The following is a 21671-nucleotide window of genomic DNA, read 5'->3' on the forward strand; positions in this document are numbered from 1 at the left end:
ATTTATTACCATGCAGATGTGCTTTTCAGGACTGCACATATTTAAAAACCAATTCCCAACACTTTATGGGGGGAGCAGTTTCCCTTTTTTTTTGTAGAAGGAATAATAGGTACCTACTCCAGGTGGTCCTGCTCTGGCAGGGGGTTGGACTAGATGATCTCTAAAGGTCCCTTCCAACCCCTACCATTCTGTGATTAAAGATCAAAACATTAATGTTAGTTTTTAAAAGTATAAGTCATTTCAGGATGCTTTTAATGAACCTACTTGGTGAACAAAGAGTTAATTCTCTCCTGGATTTACCCTTTATCAAGAAGATTGTCTGAAGAAAGTTCCTGGTCTGACACTTTTGCTGTCCCCTCCCTTCTTTGTTTCTTTCTTTCTCCGATTACAGTTCCAAAAACAACACCCAACCTCCTGAGGTCAATGGTTAATATTCCCCAGTGTTTATATAGTCTCCAGCAACAGAGCTTGGGTTTTCAGCACTGGGCTAGCTCCAGCACCATGGCTGGCTACTTGCAGATGATCCTGGCCGTCAGGAAATACCTGATCATAGTGCTTGTACCCCTTCTGTTTCTTCCTCTGCCTCTGGCTGTTCCTACCAAGGTAAGAACTTTTAAAACTGAATTTGAGATCCAAATCTCTCTTCAGAGTTGTTCCTTTGAAGTGACATCGCTGAGGAGAACATAACAGTTTTTTTTCCCAGAGGCTCTTCATTTATTGCTTGAAGATCTGTTTTTTCTGATCCAGAGATCACAGAATCTTTGACTACCAAAAGTTAAGAAATATAAAAGCAGCAGGACCTAGATGGATGAACAGATACATCTGTGTCTGCATGTTCAAGAAGAATGCTCAGTGAGATGTGATTTTGTAACATCTGCTTTGCATCTAACTTATTTAGCAAAGCACTTTCTATGCTGAACTCATATGTGTGGGCCTAAGTTACTAGCTAAGGCTCAATTTTAATACTCCTGATTCTCTCAAAGTATCCAGTCCACATCTCTTATTTTTTCTTTGTTGTTGTTGATGCCAGATAGAAGAGGCATGTTTCTTGGTCAGAAAGACACTCTGATTCAGAAGGATAAAATAACATGTATTTCACTCATTATATTGAGAATGTTGCTGTAAGAATCTTTCCAAACAGACTTAAAATTTAAAGTGTCAAGCTTTCAGAGATTTGGATTCTTTCAGCAAAAGCTAACTACAAAAACCTGTAGTAATGGGGCAGGTATCTGTGAGACACTGATCATTTCAGTCTATCCCTGTGAGTAGGCAGGCTGCCAGCATTCTGCTGTTTCTTCACTCCAGCTCATTTCTCGCACTCTCAATCTCTCTGTGTAGACAGATCTAATCTCTGGCCTGCAGATCTCTTATTACAGACCCAGCAATGTTAAATAGCTAATCCATATCTATCTCTCTTGTCACTGCTCTTTGGATATCAAGCCCTATCTCTTTCCTCTGGTCTCTACCTGCCTGTTTGTCTCCTAATCCCTGCTGACTCCTAATCTCCCTGTTTCTAGTCTCCTTCACCAAGCTTCGCTCTTCACTCCACAAGCTCTTCCCTGTCTTTTTGTGCAGCTTCTTCCAAAGCTCTTTCTTTCTCACTGCTTTTTTCCTGAATGGTGTCACAGACTTTGGAGCTATGACCAGAGGATCACAAGTAAGAATGATAGTGTCACTGGCTTGAGGTGAAATGTGCTGACTGCTCAGGCATGTCTTCCTATTCTCTTGCTATGTCAATAAAATAGTTTAAACTATCACTTAAAAGCTTACTAAGAAGAAAAACAGAAAAGGCATTTTTTGCTAGTTAACTTTCCATAGGCAAAAGAGTTACTGAAGTTAGGGGAGATCTGGATCAGAAAATTTTTAAGTAGCCAGAAAGAGAGAGCTACTTTTTTTTTTCCTATCCTGAGGTCACGAGTTCAAACTCACTGGAGCCGTTGTTACCATACAACAAGCCATTGCTATTGCCTGAGGAGTGATTTTGTTCAGTTCTTCTTCTGTAGGCAGCTACAGCATAAAAAATTTAAATGCCCTGGACTTGTCTCTTTGCAATCTGTAAAGTTTCTTGTGTTAGAATTGTGCAGCATGGTACTGCTAAGCAGGAAAAGCCGGTACCTCAGCAAGCAGGGGTGGAAGCAGGCAATTTACAGGACAGAATTTCACATTTGTCTGTTCTGTTGAGCTATTAACCTGTCCTATAATGACATAGAACTGGACACTAAACTATTACAAATGAGAGCAAATAATGCTAAAGATTTTGTCTAAAGACAGAGGAATGTCCTTGCAGAACACCTGACTGTGAAAAGCTTCATTCCAGCTGTTACTGAGAACCTGTTCATAGCAAGCTGGAAGAGACTGGGGTTGTGACTATGATGTATGTTCCAAAGCCCTGCTAGAGTCTCTCAAAAGGCACCACAGGCCTCTTTTAATAACAAAAATGGGGGAAAAATGATCATCAAAATGGAAAATTGCTCTCAGTGCTTGATATGATGTATAATTAAGGTTCTTACTGCTCTCATTAAAAAATAAGGCTGATTCAAAAATAAGGATCATCTCTTCATGAGTCTCTTTCAGCTTTACTTCTCCAGCCCTGCTGCTTTGGTAATTTACCACCTCAATTACTATGTTCTCCTTTCCTCCAGACTACTCAGCTCCCCCATTCATCCCTTCTCTTCACCAGCTCTGTAACTTCCAGACAATGTTCAGAAATCCTAAGCATGTTCTAAAGCATCACAAGTTTGCTCCTGACAGCCACTATTTCAGCTCCTTGGCTCAATCCTCTATAATCTAGCCATTACAATTTTCACCTCTTCACTGTTTCCTCAGTAAGCATCACGACATTTCCACTCATACTACCTGTATATTTTAATGGACATCCTTGATCCAAAACCACACAGCCACTTTTTCTTTCTTTGGATTTGCTGGTGCCCGTTATTGTCCTAGTTCCAAAACAATGAAGACGCTGTAACCTTCCATGTTACTTTTCCTTGCTTTCTTTGTCAGCCCAATCACATGAAAATCTGTTGTAAGAAGATATTTTGAATCTTTTTAGTGTATAGGGACCAAGTTAAATGTTTTTAGATAAAATTTGGAGTGATTGTCCAAAGAATGACATCTATATTTTCTCAGGAAAAGAGTCATGTGAAAATGGGGTTCATAATGTCTTCAAAGAACGAAGATCAAGTCTGTGGAAGCTGAAACTGATCTGTGCTCAGTTTGTCCACGAGCCTTTCAAAGTTTGTACAAAACTAAAAATATAGTGAAAAGCAGATACAAGTGTTTATAGTACAAGGAATCCAGGTTGTTGAAGTTAATTGGGGTTCATCTGGGCCATATCATGGAGAAATCCTGACAGATTCATATATAACACACTCCCACCACTATCATCAGCAAAATCAGGAACTCTGTGCAGGGAATGCTGGTCCCTTTTCATGAGGAGTTCAAAGTCACCAAATTGTTTCTTTTCCCAAGTTTCTTATTTTTTTCCATTGGAGGCCTCCATCTTTTCCTCACAGTTCTGACAAGGTTGTTGAATAATTTGCCATTTGATTAGGATCTGCATAGGTAAGAGGATGGATAGGAGAGAAAGAAAATAACCTCTTCTTAAATCCCTTTATCAGGCAATGAATGTAATTCTGGACTGTTGCCTTCTCAAAGGCTGAGATGTACAGTCTGTTCTGACTGCATGTCCTCTTCTTCTGCCAGGAGGCTCAATGTGGCTACGTTATCATAGTGATGGCACTGTACTGGTGCACAGAAGCCCTGCCACTATCTGTCACAGCTCTCCTTCCTGTCCTGCTATTCCCAATGATGAATATCATGGAGTCATCAGAGGTAAGACATCTCACTCTCTGCATATTTGTCTGTGTATTTATTGGCCAGCCTCTCTGATTTTGGAATTATTTCCAGGATGATTTCTAAAGTGCAGTGCAAAGAAAAATGCACGATTGTTAACACAGGGAATTGTCCGTCCTCTCCGTGGAGCAGAACTTGCATGAGCCTACAATGAACTCTGGGGGGAGCTGGTAATCTGAAAGCAAAGGAAATTCACTGTTTAGATGGAGTCCACAGTTACACATGCTAACGTCTTTAGGACAAGTTCCTCCCACAGAAAGTGCCTTCTCTCTAAACATCGGTGCTCTGTCACAAATTTCTCTCTCTTGTTCCATGTTCCAGGTCTGCCAGGAGTACTTGAATGACACCAATATGCTTTTTGTTGGGGGACTAATGATGGCCATTGCTATTGAGAAATGGAACCTACACAAGCGTATTGCTCTGAGGGTCTTGCTTATCACTGGTGTCAGACCAGCCCTGTGAGTAACAGTGGTGAAAACACTGTGGGATAAAGCACTTCCCTACCTCAGAGTTGCCTGTAGCTTCCTGTGTGAATCTGCAAATCGTATCCTACGAACACTGTTCTAGTTCGAGTTAGTGCCTGAGCAAACTTTGCAAATGGGGATCCTTTGATGTGTTACAGATCTGGTGCCTCCTTTTTGAATTCCAAATGGCTTTTACATGGAGAAATAGCAACAAGAGAGAGTCAATGCTGAAAAGACAAGGGCGCTGCTAGGCCTGGCCGGAAGGACAGGTTTAGGTGATCAGGAAAGACTACAGCTGAAACACAGGAAACATGTACTCTCTGTTATACTGGTTGCAAAGAGAAGAGAAAATATGAGGATGCTTGTTTTGAAAACAACAAATGTTTGCCAGACTAGAACTTTAAGCTATGCAGAGGCTACATAGCCCCATTTAATTTGTTTCAGATCATAAGAAGAGGGAATACTGAAGGAAATTACAAAGCAATAGAATAAAAATGCATACAAGATAAAGCCGTTCTCATCTAATAATCTACATCTCATCTAAAGAATAATTTTGAGACAAATAACACAGTAATACTGAAACAAGGATTAGAATTTTATATGAGTAAGAAAAGAATCTTAAATGACAGAGGTGGGATAAAATTACAAAAAGAGAGATCATCTTCCTTATGGCTTAAACTGATTGATTGCCATTTGGGATCAAATCCAGTTTGCAATTCCTCTTCAAAATACGTTCAACCCATTGCCATGTGTTATTGAGATGGTACATCTCAATATCCTGCAGAATAAGCAGGATACTGACAAGATGAATTCTTTGCTCCAAGATACCAGCTCCCACTTTCCTAGTTGTAAGAATGTAAAAGCACAATTGGCTGAAATTGTAAAACGGAAAACTCACAGAAGAAAAGTTAAATCTTATTGGGACAAGGCAGACCAGGGCAAGAGAAATTGCTAGGTGTGAACTGCTAAGCATTTTGCAAACCCAGCATTTGTAAACCAAAGCTTTGTAACAAAGAAGGACATTGCAGTGCTGAGTTTTGAACTGGCTCTTTCAAACCTTTCCACTTCAGACTTCTCATGGGTTTCATGATTGTGACTGCCTTCCTGTCCATGTGGATCAGCAATACTGCCACAACTGCCATGATGCTCCCAATAGCACATGCAGTGCTGCAGCAGTTGCAAAGGTCAGAAATGGAGTCTGAAACTGATGTCCAAGCCTCTGAAAATGACAATAAAGGCTTTGAACTGCAGGAAGAGCCAACTAAACCAGAAAACTCAAAAAACCCAGAGGATAAAGGTGAGTGGATTATGGGTGTGTTTGGGATAATGGAGGATGACCTGATGCCTTCTTCCCTGTCATTATGGCTGCTAGTAAATTCTAAAAGAAGAATGTACCTAAAGCATTCTGACTGTATGAGACAACATTGATGAGGCTCTTCCATGAACCAGACAAAAGCTCAGTGAGATCTGCTGACTTGTCTGAAGTTAGAAATAGATTCAAAATATGAAGCAATGAGAACTAACCAATAAAAAACCAAAATGTATAAAAGATCCATTAGCTGAAGCCTTTGCATTAGGTTTGGTATTTCTCTATGTATTTGTGTTAGTTCAATTATTATCTACTGTGTAACTTATCAGATAACATAGAATTTTCAAGGGAAAATTTCTGGCCTGCTTCATGCCAGAAGGCTAGGGATTAAAATGATCTTTCTAATCCAGAGATACACAATCATGCAACAATATCTCTTTACCAGCTGTCTTGCCCTTTTCTCATCTTTGAGACAACTCAAGTGTTCCTGAATGAAAACCTTGTTACCAGTGGTGAGGTGTTGATACAGAAAGACTTACCTTCAGTACAACTGTTGCACCTTCCTGAATTCTCACCTCTCTCCCCTCCATATGCAGTTCAAGCATTGCCTTAGTTCACTGAGAAGTGTCAGCAGCGTGTTTGGATTTTATCCCACATTTCAACTTCTCTTCAGAAAAAGTGCTCTGGATCAAGACAACACCTGAAAATGGACAAAAGATCAAAGAATTAACAATATCAGCCTTAAAATGAGGAAATTTGTCTCCTTCAGCTTTGAGTCCATTGCATCCTAGACTTGAAATACCAACTTACACAGGCACAAGATCTTTTACTATCCAATCTAGCTTCTTGTTCCTGTCTTGGAATCTAGGTAGCCATGTCCTGACAGTTGAGGAAGAGAAAAAGAAAGATGAAAGTCAGCCAATGGAGAAACGTGATACATTCGCCAAAGGAATGTGTCTCTGTATTTGCTATTCGGCCAGTATCGGAGGGATTTCAACTCTGACTGGGACGACACCAAACCTGGTACTGCAAGGACAAGTTAATCAGTAAGTCTGGTTGCATTTTGGGTTGCATACCCACTAAACTGCATCATTCTACCACAGCTGACTTCCAGCTACCACAGAGAAGGAAAAGATCAATTTGGTAACTTTGTTGGGAAGTTAGCTTCTGTTCCTTAGTTGACTTCACAGTACCTCCACTTTTCTGAATCCTTAATTAAGCACAAAAGAGAGTGCAGAATTTTGAATGTTAACACCCATCTGCATTTGACAGGCTCTTTCCTGGCAATGGCAATGTCATCAACTTTGCCTCTTGGTTCTCCTTTGCCTTTCCCACCTCGATCCTGTTACTGGTTTTGTCATGGATTTGGCTGCAGCTAATGTTCTTGGGCTTCAAGTAAGTACCCTTTACAGGCTGTAATATAGTGATAGGCCTGTTAGCAAGTACTCATTACATGTTGTAACACAAGGGATGCTTTTATTGATTCAAACTCAGACAGCAACTGACACATACAAGTCCTCACACCCAACAGAGCAGAAAACATACTAAGTATCTGTTAAAATATTGCAGCTTTTTCTCCAAGAAACCTCATCAAATCTCAGCTAAATAGACTCTCTAGGTGAAAATAGGATGTCATAGCTGTATATAACCTGTTCTGCAGCATTGCTTTGATGTCCAGAATGATTGTTGTGTTACATAGAGCTGGTAAATACCTTAGTGAAGAGAATTGCTACAGACCTAGAGGATTAGTATTGTGTTAGTACCCAATGCTAATTACCCCATACAACCAGTTCAAGTTACCCACCTATTTAAAGCTTTGCCTGTCATTTTGGTATCATCCCCAACCTCTTTTCTTTTAAATGGAAAGAGTACTGTAATACCTGAAATGGTACTTTTGTCTTCAATTTCCTCTTTTAAAATTCTCCTTTTCTGTCATTTTAAAAAGCTTGCCAACTGTTTACATCCCAGTGGTACAGCCAGTCACAATAACATTGCCATTATTTTGTGGTGTATCCAGATAGCATGCCTGTTTATATTTACCTTGCAAGCTTTTAGGGGCAGGAAGTTTTTCTCTGATTATATTGGCAATCCACAGTACAATGCAGTTACTATCCAACACTTAGGGCTGCTTATGCTCTGATAATAATACATAGAATGTCTGTATGCACATATAAATACATATACATAAAAGACAATATGACTGAGTATAAAATTTGGATTCTTGCGATATTTCTTGTCCCATTATCTTCTAGTTTTAAGAAGAATTTTGGATGCACTGGAAATGCCTCTGATAAGGCCAAGGAGCAACAGGCCTATAACATTATCAAGGAAGAGAACAGGAAATTGGGCTCAATGACATTTTCAGAAATTGCAGTTTTGATTATCTTTGTACTGCTGGTACTGCTGTGGTTTACAAGAGAACCTGGTTTCATACCAGGTTGGGCAACAGTTCTCTTCAACAAAGATAATACAAGGTACCACTACTTTTCTTCCTCACTTTGAAGAAAAAATGACTAAAAATGAAAATAGGACTAGACTAAGTTTCTGACTGATCTATTGCAGCTATGTCACTGATGGTACAGTTGCCATCTTCATTTCAATCTTGTTGTTCATCATCCCTTCTGACATTCGGATCAAACGAACAGGTAGGTTTACTGAAGGCATCAAAAATCAGTTGTCAGAGTAGGTACACAGGGAGTTTTCTATTTTAGCTTTATAAAGGAAATTTCAAACATTAAACAAGACTTCAATCTGCTCTTCCTGCATAGCTACAGCTGTATGCTTTAGGTTAGACAGGGCATGTTTTCTATATTTCTCAGTTTCTTGGAATTTAACTAAGTAGGAAACTCTTATCCCAGCAGTGTTCCAGGCACTATTATACACATATGTAAAAGCTTCTGGAGCTGTAGTCTTCAGCACAGAATATATGACTTATCAGGAACATACAGTTCTGCAGATGTTGCCATACTTTTAACTCACTCTTACCTTTATTCTACTCTGCCTCTTGGAGCAGCTACAGATCATTCATTAGTATTTTTGCAAGTCAAATTTTAAAATCACTGTTAAAGAGGCTCTCATCATTTGCTGTAGGAGATAATTCCAGTCTACTTGATCTTGCTGACAGAAGCATTTCCTGATGTGCAGACTAAACTCACCTCTCACCAAAAAGTCTTCCTTTCTTTGGAGAATATAACATGACTTACAAAATCTTTTTGGATTTCAGGCAACAGGTCAAAGTTCCAAGCAGCTGAACCTCTCTTGCACTGGAAAATAGTTCACGAGAAAATGCCATGGAACATCGTGTTTCTGCTGGGAGGTGGCTTTGCTTTAGCCAAAGGCAGTGAGGTAACATTCCTCTGCTTGCCAGCTATTTGTGTCGTCCTGGGTGTTTTTAATCTTGCTTTCCATGTGTGCTCTCCCAGGACACAAGAGGGCACACTGGTAGCACTAAACGTGCATTTCCTTAGCTAGTGGCAGTAGGATTGACTCACCATCCTTAGGAGGACTCCTGTGATTAGAATAAATCTTTACTGTTGCCTCTATGACTGGGATGGTACTACCAACCAAGGCAGCACGATTAACTGTATTCCTAGAAAAGTAGATGAGGAAGAAACTATCCCAACATGTTAAAGGTTCTATGAAACAAAATTAAATTGATGTGGCAAGCATGAAGAGATAATGTGCTCAGGATGAGTCTCCAAACTATTTCAAACAAAATCCTTATGAAAATATGATTTAAATTAAACCACTAGAAGATAAACACAGAGCTAGCTAGAGAACCTTCAGGAGCAGATCAAAACGTCTGCATGTCAAACTGAAGGGTGTGCCCGTAAACTTCTGCAGGCATCTTCCCGAAGTCCAGGGCTTCAAATTTTCCAGTAATTACTTAGATAGTCGAACAGACAATACATTTATTAAATCTATAGACAACAAACAAATCAGAAAAGGCTTCAAGTGCCTGGAGATATTAGTTTAGAATTCAAAAATCACAATGCCTTGTAACAGTGTTTCTAGAAAACAAGGAATCAACTCAATATGGCAAATAAGAACATAAGAAATAAGAACCAAGTATCACAAATGCAAGGTGTAGAAATGAGTAAGTTTTAAAGCTGCTCATACACCTTATTCTAGTCAATATTTCTATATTGCTACTGAGAAAAAAGCAAACAACTGAAAACTGACCATCACATAAGACATGTAGATATTGAGCTGTTCCGCTCAAGAGAATGTAACATTGATGCCCAAACTGTATTTTAGAATGACAGGGAAGATGCTGGTATTTTTCAGTGACTGGGAAGGATGAAAGGTATGCAAAGCTTCAGATTATTGATCCAGATCTCAGATAATGTGATAAAATTACATTAAATCGCTAGAATATCTGCTAAAACATATGGAAGTATTGTAGAAAGTGAGTTCAAAGGTCTGTCTCTATATTCAAACAAAATCCCCAAATACTAATCACATACAACTAATGGCCTGAATAGAGAAATAATCATTTGCTATCACTAATGTATTGTAAATATAGTATCTTCTTCCAAATTCTTTGGAAGGGAAAACATGCTTATTTCTATTCAACTTACTGAATTATCATGTCTAGAAGCATTGCATCTTACATGTTTTCTACAGAGAGCAGTTTGTGTGAGAACTCCTGTAGGAAGGGAAGGCCAAATTGTTATGAGAAATGTAATTGGACTGTGATGTTGGTATTTCTTCTCCTGCCTACTGTCTTGACAGATCTTTTTCCTCTGTTGCAGGCATCTGGTCTGTCTGCATGGTTAGGATCCAAACTGACTCCTCTGGAGAATCTCAGTCCTGTAGCTATTGTTTTTGTGGTATCTCTCCTTGTTGCCACTTTCACTGAGTGCACCAGCAATGTGGCCACCACTACCCTGTTTCTCCCTATTATGGCTTCGATGGTAAGTTTCAGCGTTTCGAAATACTCTTTTAAGAACAGCTTTCAACTCTTCAAGCATACACCTGCTCAATTATAAAACCTAACTGGCTGACATAGCCAAGCACTGGTTCATGGGTGCAATCAGGAATACAAGATTTAAAATATACATATCTGTATGTGCATGTATATATAGTCACACACACTGTGCTTAGTTCAACCTTTCTAAAATCATTGCTGGAGAAAAGTAGAGGGATTAAATTCATTGGCATATTAGACTTTGCCTTCTGGCCTAAACAACCTCATGAGGTCACTGCCAGCTGTACTTGTTTTTTCCTATTTGTTCTGCATAGAGACAGCAACAGCAGCAGCAATTCCATTACCGTATTTCACTCCGACCACTAGCCTTCCAGAAGTCTCTGAAGGTGATAGCATTAGTCAAGCTCTGTGACCCAATTCAGACTTTTACATTTCCACAGGAGATTCCTGTTGCTGGGGTACACATAGTTCTGCGTGACAAGCTGGTTCCTTACAGAAACTAGACCAAGCTCCATCAAAATCTTTTTGCATAGGACACAGACTCCAGCTAACCCCTAACCCGATCTACTCACCTTCAGAGCTTGGGCTACCCTGTTTCCTCTGATCATTTAATTTTGCTCTTAGCCAGTTTGAAGCCACTCTCCATTTTTTCCTGTGTTTAAAGTCAAATACAATCATTACTAGTTTATACTGCAGCAGTCATCAGATCCTGTGATCAGGAACACAAGGTACTGACTACAAAATCAATTCTTGCATTTGCTGCATAAAGACATTGGCTAGAAGTTTCTAAAGCAGAACCAAACTATGAGTGGCTTCAGTGTTTGTGAAAGAAGGAGCTTTCTGGCAAGAACAAACACAGTCAGTCTTTTACCAAAAGATTCCATGCACTTTTGGATATCAAAACCACCATTTTTTTCTCTCCTTTCTTGCACAGGCTGAAGTGATCTGCCTGAATCCACTCACGGTCATGCTTCCCTGTACAGTTGCTGCATCATTTGCATTCATGCTCCCAGTGGCCAGTCCTCCTAACGCCATTGTCTTCTCATCTGGACAACTCAGGGTTATAGATATGGTGAGGAAAAGCACATTCTTTTCAGAATTTTCATCATTAGTTTTGATCTTTCCGTTTACTAATATTGGTTCTTCCTGGAAGTGTTAGAAAACTCATTGCACTCAGTTTAGATCAAACAGAAAGAAGAAAGGTCATACTGATTCTAATATACACTCAGAGCCTTCTAACAATGCTACTGAGCTTTTAAAAACAGCCAAGGCCTCTTGAAGATGTTCCAACAAGAGCCTGCTGTCAGTAAGAAATGGCAAGGTCTAACTATTCAAAAAGTCCAAATGTAGATCATAGGGATGTTGAAAAGTCCTATAATCTGGACAGTCCTTCAAGGACTAAGGGAAAGCCTAACACATCTCATTAGGCTGCCCTGATGCCTTTTCTCCCTCTTGTTAAGGAAAGATGGACATGGATGCCATGTCACTTGGTAAATTTTGTCATTTATAATTAATCCAAGAAGAAATCCAAAGGAACATTAGACAGATGCCAGGTCAGAATAGAAAGTCCTATCTAAGTGGATTAAAAGGATTTCAGGGCTTCTAGTTTAAGTTTTATCCAATGGAAACTCATTTTCCCCTAATATTAATTATATTTGTGACAAAAACCTGCTTAATTGTAATTGACAGAGTTCCAATGGAGCTGTGAAAAAAAGCTGAAGATCAAATCTAACAGTACAAGAAATCCTAATCACTAAGGGCAGAAAAAAAGCACTCAGAACTACTAATAATTTTTCTTTTTTATAATTCTAGGCCAAAACTGGGTTTGTACTCAACATTCTAGGAGTTCTGACGATAAGTCTAGCCATGAACACCTGGGGTTCATCTTTGTTCCAACTGCAAAATTTCCCAGCTTGGGCAAACAAGACAGGTACATGTCTGTAACATGGAGAGGCAAGGGAACCAGCAACAGCTTCTGTTGGAACTGCAATGAGAGCAAGACTATCTTCTACATGAGTTTTGCCAAGGCAGTGGTTAAGAGACAGGCCTGTTCTGTGGAAAAGGACAAGCCACCTACAAGCAAAACCATTCAGTTGATAACAGCAATAAAATTGCCTAACAGTGCTGTTTAGCAGGCAATTTTGTTACCTCAGCATTAAGATGAGGTAACCTTTAGCTTTTCAACTGTTTCAGGTATCTTTAGATACCTTTTTTTGTCTCTGTGGGGGTAGATTTTCCCCAAGTGCTAACTACGTTGCTATTCAAGCTCCACTTGTAAAGTTTGAAATCTGCAGTGAGAAAGAAAAGAGAGGTGTGTACATAAAAGGAAGAAGAGAGACTGCACATTCCTGATTTCATATATCTGTGTATCATCACAACTAATATGACTATTCACCTGTATATATAGTATATAGAGAGTATACAGGCCTCTGTGTATATGTTCAAAATGTACATGATTGTTATGTACTCTACGGGCATTGACATCGAGGTATGTGCTATGTGATTACAGACAAATCTCATCCTTTCAGCCCACTCTATTAGGTTGAAAGATATTTATTTGCAGTACAATAGTTATGAATGTAAAAGACCAGGTTTTCCTAGAACACCTGTCCCATTGTTATTTACGTAAGATTACGGCCTGCAGGGTCATGACAAGAACAGCAATATTCCCTTGATAAAGGGAGAATCCCTGTGTCCTAAAATAAACATGATTGAATTAAAGATTTTTTTTAATGTATCCCTGTGTTATGGAGGTTTTTCTTATTATATATCACTGCTTCTACTTCTGTGTGCTGTGTATGTCTGTGTGCTTACCTAAAATATCTTGAAATAATCAGAGAAGTTACTGTCAATGTTTTTCTCTTATTGTTAAAGCAATAATTACTGTAATTACTTTAATAATTACTTTTTTATAAAGAGTTCCATTTTCTTGCAATCTCTGAATCTCTTTTCAAAAGCCCCTAACACTGTTTAATATTTAATCTCTATTCTGCTGGAACTGACTTTCAGTAGCATATAGACTCCTGATGACTAAACTGACAAAGACACTGGAATGTCCAGTTCAAGCCAAATCAAGCACTAGGTACCATGAATGAGGCTGTGTCCAGACAGCTCAGTTTGACAATATGTGCCCCTGAACTTTGTGCTAATTGTTTTCTTCTGTTGTTGCTTGCCTAAATTTTGCATGAAGTCTGTTGCATTTCTGAAATCCCACTTGGACCACACTGGCTCAATGAGGGTGAACATGAGTGAATTTCGCTCTAAAACAGCATGCTCACTCCTTTCTTCCTTCCTTCCTTGCCCTATCTTAATTGTTAGGAGACGAAAACTAAGTGCAGTGTACCTTTGATATATAAAAAGTTAGAATTCCTTGACCTGCAGTAGTTTCTTTCCAGTTCCAACTGTCAAGACGATTCTGGTATCTGCTGCTCACTGATTCCCTTTGCACTGATAGCCCCATGGTCCCAACAAGCACAGTTGCTCTGGAAAAGCACTGTCTCAGAAGGAATAGTCTGGTATTAGCTCTTCAGTGGCTTTGAAAGGTAGTGCTTTCATTTGATATGTGATAGGGATCCGGTAGAATATCCACAATACATGAAGGAAGGACATCTCTTTGGCTAATGAGCTCCTGGGTAATTGACTTCAATCACATAATGACTCGCTCAGGTCACTGCTAAACCACTCACCTTCTTTCCTTTTGCATTTACCCCTATCAAATAAGCTGTCTAAATATTTTCATTACCCTGCTCACCCTGTGTCTGAATTCCTAAAAATGGCAGATTCAAGCACATGATTTGCTGCAAGCCTTTCCCTTCTTTGCTCTTTTGTCTCCAGCATCAAGGCAGTGTGCATAGCCTTTGTTTGCTTTCTGTTTTCTTTGAAATAGTTGCACACAGTTTACATGTCCTTCTAAATTACTGCTTAGCTAAGCAGGAAATGTTGAATTCTTATAACATTTCCCATCAGCCTCTCCTTCCAGCCCTTTAAAACCGTGTTATGATTCTTTGAAGTCTTTTCTACTAGTCTATATTATTCAGAGGCTGTGGTGTGCATAAGTACATGCAGGAGCACAGGTGCAATCTTTATGGCGATCTCCAGAAGAAAGAAGAGAGACATCAAGTAGCAGAGAGTGTCGTAGGGCCAATGCAATAATGCTGGGTGTTCCATGTTCATTAGCATGTATGAGTATAGAAAGCTTAGAGACTTAGCAGAAAATGGCTGCAGTTACTCAAGGGGTATACAAACACACAGCTTCCAGAAGAGGAAACCTGCGACCCGTGGACTGAGAAGAAAAGCTGACAATGACACCAGGACACAAAGAGAACGGGAAATTTCCTGACTAGCTTCCACCTTGTAGCAATGGCAGCAGCAAGCATGCACGGGGCAGTTTATTGCCTTGGGTGTGGCTGAGCACAGGACTAGTTGAGGTACAGCTAAATATAGCGTGCTTGTGCAAAAACCAGTAACACTATTAAAAATGTTCATAATTTTCTAAGCAAAGCAGGTAGAAAGTGTTTCTAAGCCCCATTATTACACAGATCACCTCTGAAGGGTGGCTCCCCATTATGTTTCCAGATACTGCCCTCAAGGAGTGGCTCCATTTCCCATTGTGAGATCAAATTTCACAATATTCTGTGAAACTGCCAGCTCAGCACCTGCTGCAGTTAGGTGTGATTTCCAATGCAGCTCTTCATTTCAGAGTTGACACTAAGTTTGTTTTACATAAGAGTTGTATGTGATAAATTTGTTAATGAGAAGGGGATGTCTGCCTTCTTGCCTGCCTTGTCTAAAAAGCAAGTGCTCTACAAAACCACAAAATACAGGTTTCCCACAGTATATGCCAGTGAGTAAGTGGGTGACTCGTAGTCACCTCCTCCATTTTCCCTGGAGTTATGGTGCTGTCTTGCCTTGCCTTGCCCAGGCACACGCACTCACACACTCACACACACGGCTTTTACAGGCGCATACATGTACACCTCAGAAACTGTGAAGGACTTACACCTTTCTACAACACATGAACACACCAGATGAATTTTAAGCAGGTCACCACAACAATGAAAACAGCTTACACTTGAGAAAGGCACTTCATCATAAACATCTTGACAGAAATTTGTAAAGTGGCATGTAAGTGATGCAAGGGTCATTTTATCAAGCACTGAAACCACAAACAGACTTAACCGAATACAAGACAATTTTAAAGCCAAAACAGGATGAAGTCTTTCTAATCCTCAAGTTCCTTTGGAGAAACCAAAAATTTCCTCAGTCACTGAAAAAGTATTCAAAGGAATTCCAAAGAAGCCTTGTTGTATAGCATTGAAACCTGGAAAATTATCTAAATCTTGTGATTTAATTTCTAAGCTTTCATAAAAACAAAAAATATTAAAAAGGCCACAAAACCTGCTTGGAAGGAAGCCTCAGCATGTAATGGACATCAAGTAATTCTCAAAATGATGAAAAGTACTTTCAGAAAACAAAATACAAACCAACAGAATCATGAAGGAGCTGTGTTTTGCCCAATAGTCACCAGTATGTATGTAAATATATTTCTCCAGAAGCCGTAAGAGCAGTTTCACCCTCATTCTTGGAGGTAATTCTTCGCTCAGATATCTCTGGCATGTTGGCAGCAGCGTGCATCTTAGTGCAAAACTCTAACTCTCTCCATTTGGCATATTTGGTCTAGGAATACAACTCTTGGCTCTCGATAGCATGTTGGATTTAGAGTTTACAAAGGCAGAAACCGAGTTTAAGGTTTTTGCAGTGATGAATAACTAAATGAAGAACAGAAAATAAAAATACAAGGACTTAGGAAATACGTAGCTCTAAATCATCAAGGAATTTCACAACCCTTAATTTTTTTCTAACACAGAACCAATAAAACTATTTACAACTTGATTCACTGAACTTTATGATTTAAGTTCATAATAACCAAGGTGCCAAAGTCTGGAAATGAAGTGGTTTGAATGTACTAATCACCTGGTGTCCAAAATAACAACTGTTTAATAGAACTTAATCACTACTGTCAATGCTGTGCATTTTCTCCTATTAAAGAAACATTTCTTGTTATTTATCCTTTCATCATACCAACAGCCAAGTTGCTATTCAGGATGTGCAGAGTCTCTTGCAATGGGGCATCACTAGGGCATGTCCAAAGTTCCCAAATCCAGGCCAAGCACCTAGCTTGGTGTTGATCTGAAAACACCCTTAAATAGCTCAAGTGAAAGTAGTGGAACAAGAGGAGCAGTTTTCAAAGGCAGGGCACGGTAGCATAGCTGCAAAATCAACAACATTGATTCAAATTATCCAAAAGGAAAAAAAACCACCAAAACAATGCACAAAGTTGTTGTTGAAAGTAGAAAAGGGAATAGAAAGGTTAATTCACGGGGTCAACCCTTACATACTTTCTAGTTAGATCAAGCCAGATGCAACTGCTTCAAAGCTCACACTGTGCATCCCTGTGCAAGGAATCTATCTTGATGAAGCATTAGCCAGGATTACTTTCAGATGGCACTGTTCTTGAAATATTAAGTATGATGAAAACTTTATCCTGCTTCAAGTTTATACTATTCATGCGACTTCAGAGTCATATGAAGGTTCTCCTGTGAGCCTTCAGCATTGCAGGAATTTCCCCATTTCCCTTGATTCCTGTCCAGTCCATGAGCAGCAGAGCAACTGCAAGTTTTCCCATTAACTGTCACTGGGACCTAGGGCTTTCCACTCTTTGGAAGGGCACAGAGAGCCCTAGGACACCAAATTTCATTAATTCTGCTGACAGAGGTCCTCATTTCTTTCTGTAAAGCAAAAGAACAGGTAGTCAGAGCTTTTTGTGAAACTCATATCCACAATAATCTGGAATTGTACAACGTCAGAAAAGCAAGTTGTGTGCAAAAGCAGAAGGAGAATAGTCTCAGTACAGTTAGCTGTTAGGGCAACAGTTTTCCTGGTCACCTATCAAGGGCATCAGAGAGCTGTGGTTATTCTGGGGCAGTTGTAATGACTGGAAAGGGAAAGTCACATTTCTCTTTTTGCTGTAGGATTATCCTGATGAGACTTGTCAGAAAATTCAGAAGGATCCTCTTTAATTTTAAAATGTCTGTCACTTGGAGGGAGTTTGAATTTTCCTCCTTTTTCTTACCTTTGGCAATATCATTCCTGCTACATGAAACATCTCATCATAAATCATTTGCCTGAACTGCAGATAACATAGTTGTACAATGCAAGCTTCCTCACACCTGTGCTTTTTCTTTCCTTCTTAGAGCTAAGCAAGTGGTGTTGTGGTATCAAGAGCTACAAGTAGTACTAAAGAAATAGTAGCCTCAGAATATACTGCCTAGCCAATCTGAAATAATCTTTGTAATTCCTTTAGCAATAAATCTGTAGCATCTAGACTACATAGAAAATTGTTTTGTTTAGATGACTTCTATAGAGACTTGCAAGCTTAGGAATGAAGACAGAACAGTTTTTCCTCTAATTAGTGGCAAAAGCCAAAGACCACTGCGAGCACTCCAGTCCTTATGAGCAGTCACAACAGAAAGATCAGTGAATGGCACAGAAAAACCAAATTCTACTTTCATGCTCATACTTTATCTCTTGCTCTGACAGTTGATAAGAAAGCATGGTGTTTGGACAAGACAAAAAGAAATGTCTGTAATATATTTGGAAAAGTATATTATTCTGCAAAGTAGATCTATTCAGTAAGTACAGCTGCCAGAGGGACAGCTTCTGTCTGCCATCCAGAAGCAGAAGTCTTTCTCCCCAGTGAGCACGGGCTGTGTGGGAGTGCAGGGGTTCATACTGTATGTCTCTATATTTTGGCAGAAATACTATAAGGAAAAAAAAAAGAGCAGTTTGTTAGCCTAGGAAAATTCTTTGTTCTGTTTACACTGTAACCACACACCTGTACCTCAGAAATATGAGACAATTGATGGGGAAAGGGGAGGGGACTAACAGCTTTAGTTTCCTCTGCACCAGGTGCAGTCAAGACTGTAATATCTTTCTAGCCACTATTTTGAATCAGTGCCACTTTTAGCCTACTGTACCTGCTGAACAGCCCCTGCAGGGAATGACTCCAAAACATGCCCATGTTCTCTGCTTCAGCAGGATCAGTTCTTACCTGGAGCCCTGGCGGGTGCATACGTAAGTCAGCCAAATCCCAAAACCATTCTAGCACAGCTGCAGTTCCTGCAAATCACAGGAAGACAAAAATCCTAAATCTTGTACTAAATGGTTCTATCCATTCATTTTCCTTACAGGACACATCATTTAATTTCCTGTTGCTGCCAGTTGATGTTCCATTTTTACAGGACATAAATGTGGCATTAAGGAAACTTCTTGTCACAACACAGCCATATTATAAAATATCATGGTAGGAGACAGAGAGAGAGCTGGATAAAAAGACGGTCCCATCTCCTTAGTTCCTCTAACCAAAGTACAATACAGTTAAATACAGTTGGATTAACTGTAACAAATCTAAGTATCTAGTTGTCCTGAATATGGTTGCTTGATATTCCTGGGTAAACATGAAAGAAGAGGGTTATACATAAAAAGAATACATTTGAGGTTCTTTTCAAGAACACATTTCTATTATGAGAATGACAGACAAACATGTTTCATGTTTGTTGCCATAGTAGACACATGACTAAGAACAAAGTAGCTGCTTTTGCAGTACTGATGACATGAAACCAACAAACACAGCATCGGCCATGAAAACAGCAAATATTCCTTTTTAATTAATTTCTTATCTTTAGTAATAGTGTGACACAAAATAATTCTGCATTTACTGAGGAGAATAAGCAATGTGAAACGGTTGAAGAAAGTATGTTTTGCCACAAAACACATGACAGAGCAAAAGGCATGACATGCTTCATCAACAGTTCTTTACAGATAGCAATGGGTGGAACTGGACTGTGCAGCTCCAAAGGGATAGTACAAAATTGCATTAGCCCACACCAAAATGAACAGAGTACTTCTATACCTTCTTTTTTCCCTTGTATCTGACTACATGCAACTCTACAAACCAGAGAAAGCAAAGTCTCTATGTTTAAGAACTTAAATCTTCATTGCAAAAGAATATTTAGTATTCTTAGGTGGTGATTAACATGAACTCTGAGTTAACTATGAGGAGTCTTTAATTTACACAAGTAGAGTAATAAAGTTTAGAGGAAGGAGCTTGAGAGGAAAGGAGATACCTTCGTACCTAATTTAGGCTGCTAACATACTCTAATTACAATCAATCTCACAATCAAATCTTCCAAGAGTCAGTAGGTTTCAGTGTAAGATTTAAAAATATCCAGGTGTCCTGTATACCATGTTAGAGCAAAGAATCATCAAACACACACTACAGCAGAATGCCTGGTTTTTCTTTAAATCTTAACTAAGGTTATTTTTTGTCATTAAAGAAATACCTCCATCTTTGGCAGTTGTAAAAATATCATGCATGGCACCACCTGCCAGACTAATAACAATAATTAGAAATGTAATAAACTGTTCATTGGCAAGGTAACAAATTGTCTTATCCTTTGAAAGTCACATTGGCCTGAGGCAATTCCTCACAGACATTCGCCACTGATGTCACAAGAGCCTGAGTGAAAAGCATACTGTGCAAAAAATAAGAGAGAAAAAAACAAGGAAAAAACCCTCACTGGCAAAGAGACATTGAAGCAACATGGAGCAGCTGCAGTGAATGCTCATTTTACTGAAAAAAACCCAACCCTATTAAAACAAGGACTTAGAGAAAATTAACCATGAAGGTGAAGCTACTGTTTCCTATGAAACCTTACAGTTGCGGTGTTTGGAGAAACACATTAACTCATAACACTTGCTTAAGCAAGATGAAACATTTTAAACTGAATTTGGAATGAAAACTTCACTTACAATTACTTCTTTTTATGCTCCTTAATTCTTTTCACCTTTTATACAAAGATCTTACATTAAATAATTTGCACTGCACATTTTCCACGGTAGGTTACTCTGGCTCTGGTATCCCCACATTTCATTTTAAATCTGGCAATCTGAGATCCATATTTTGCTCTCAGTGAACTTCCTCTAAGTGCTAAAGCAATCTCAGTTTGTCTGCCAGATAGGAATTAATGGTCTGTCAAGGATTTTTGCCTCCTATTACAACTTTCCATTTGAACAGGCCACATCATTTCATATTACTTGTTTTCTAAGAGAGTGTTTAAAGTCATCCACAGCAATGAAAATGTGGTTTCACACTTTCATGACCTTCTAGCGTTTAAGCCTCTCTTCCACGCAAAATATTTCCTCTCTAAAAATGCATTTTCAGTTTCTGAAATGTAAAAACCACCCAGAAATCTGTGAATATCAAATACTTTCTTCAGCCCATGCCCTTCCTCATCCATCTTCTCGAACACATGGAAGCATTCAAGAGAACACAGCTACCAGTTCCATGCTTAGAGAGAAATGAAGAGAAGAAAATCAAGTCATAAGCGCTGCATAAGCACTTCTTTCTGAGGCTTCTGATGATTTCACAGTCCCAGTAAGTCATCTAGGAGGGGCCCATGCCAGGCAGCAGCCTGCTTTTGTTCTTTGCTTTGTACTAAGAAGGGAGGGACATTGCTGAGGTACAACACTTTGAGTATTTATATGATTCACTCCTTCTTTCATTGAATCATTTTCTAGTTTCTAAGATAATACCTCTGTGATGATTTCAAGTGCTGTTTGCGGAAGCACAAAGTTTTATGTTTTCCACTATTGTGTATGAAGATAAAGATGAAGGAAGGATTGCCCAAGCAAGATGTGAAAAGGTTTTGGATAGGTCAGGGGAAATCTCTCTCACATAGTTCTGGTTGCTGAGTTTATGGCTCTCAAGTTCTGCACACGGGAGCTAGGAAGGTCATCTTAGATCCCTGACTACGAGCCAGGTATTGCTCCATAACCTTCCTACCAAGTGTGCTACATATTTCACCAAATCTAAGCAAAGCCTTAGACTGTCAAATAATTCATCCCAGGCCGTGTTTGCATTATAAATGATTAGGAAAACCCAAGTATGATAGTCCTTATGAATCACCAGGTAAACTCTTTTCAGCTTTTTTCTTTCAGTTTGAAATCAACACAATAATATGTGGTAGAATTTGAGATAACACCTTGGAGCGGT

At 39.2% G+C, this 21671-nt stretch overlaps 1 protein-coding gene across 1 annotated transcript; it reads left to right on the top strand.

The window, feature by feature from the left end:
- The first annotated feature begins 501 nt into the window (after positions 1-501).
- On the top strand, positions 502-12502 carry SLC13A2 (solute carrier family 13 member 2). Its single transcript, XM_010195232.2, has 12 exons — positions 502-603; positions 3706-3834; positions 4177-4313; positions 5390-5616; positions 6497-6674; positions 6901-7023; positions 7881-8102; positions 8191-8273; positions 8852-8973; positions 10383-10544; positions 11493-11630; positions 12371-12502. The coding sequence occupies exons 1-12, from the start codon at positions 502-504 to the stop codon at positions 12500-12502; spliced, it is 1755 nt and encodes a 584-aa protein (XP_010193534.2).
- The last annotated feature ends 9169 nt before the right edge of the window (positions 12503-21671 follow it).

Source organism: Colius striatus, chromosome 20 (assembly GCF_028858725.1).
Source record: "Colius striatus isolate bColStr4 chromosome 20, bColStr4.1.hap1, whole genome shotgun sequence".
Classification (NCBI taxonomy): domain Eukaryota; kingdom Metazoa; phylum Chordata; class Aves; order Coliiformes; family Coliidae; genus Colius; species Colius striatus.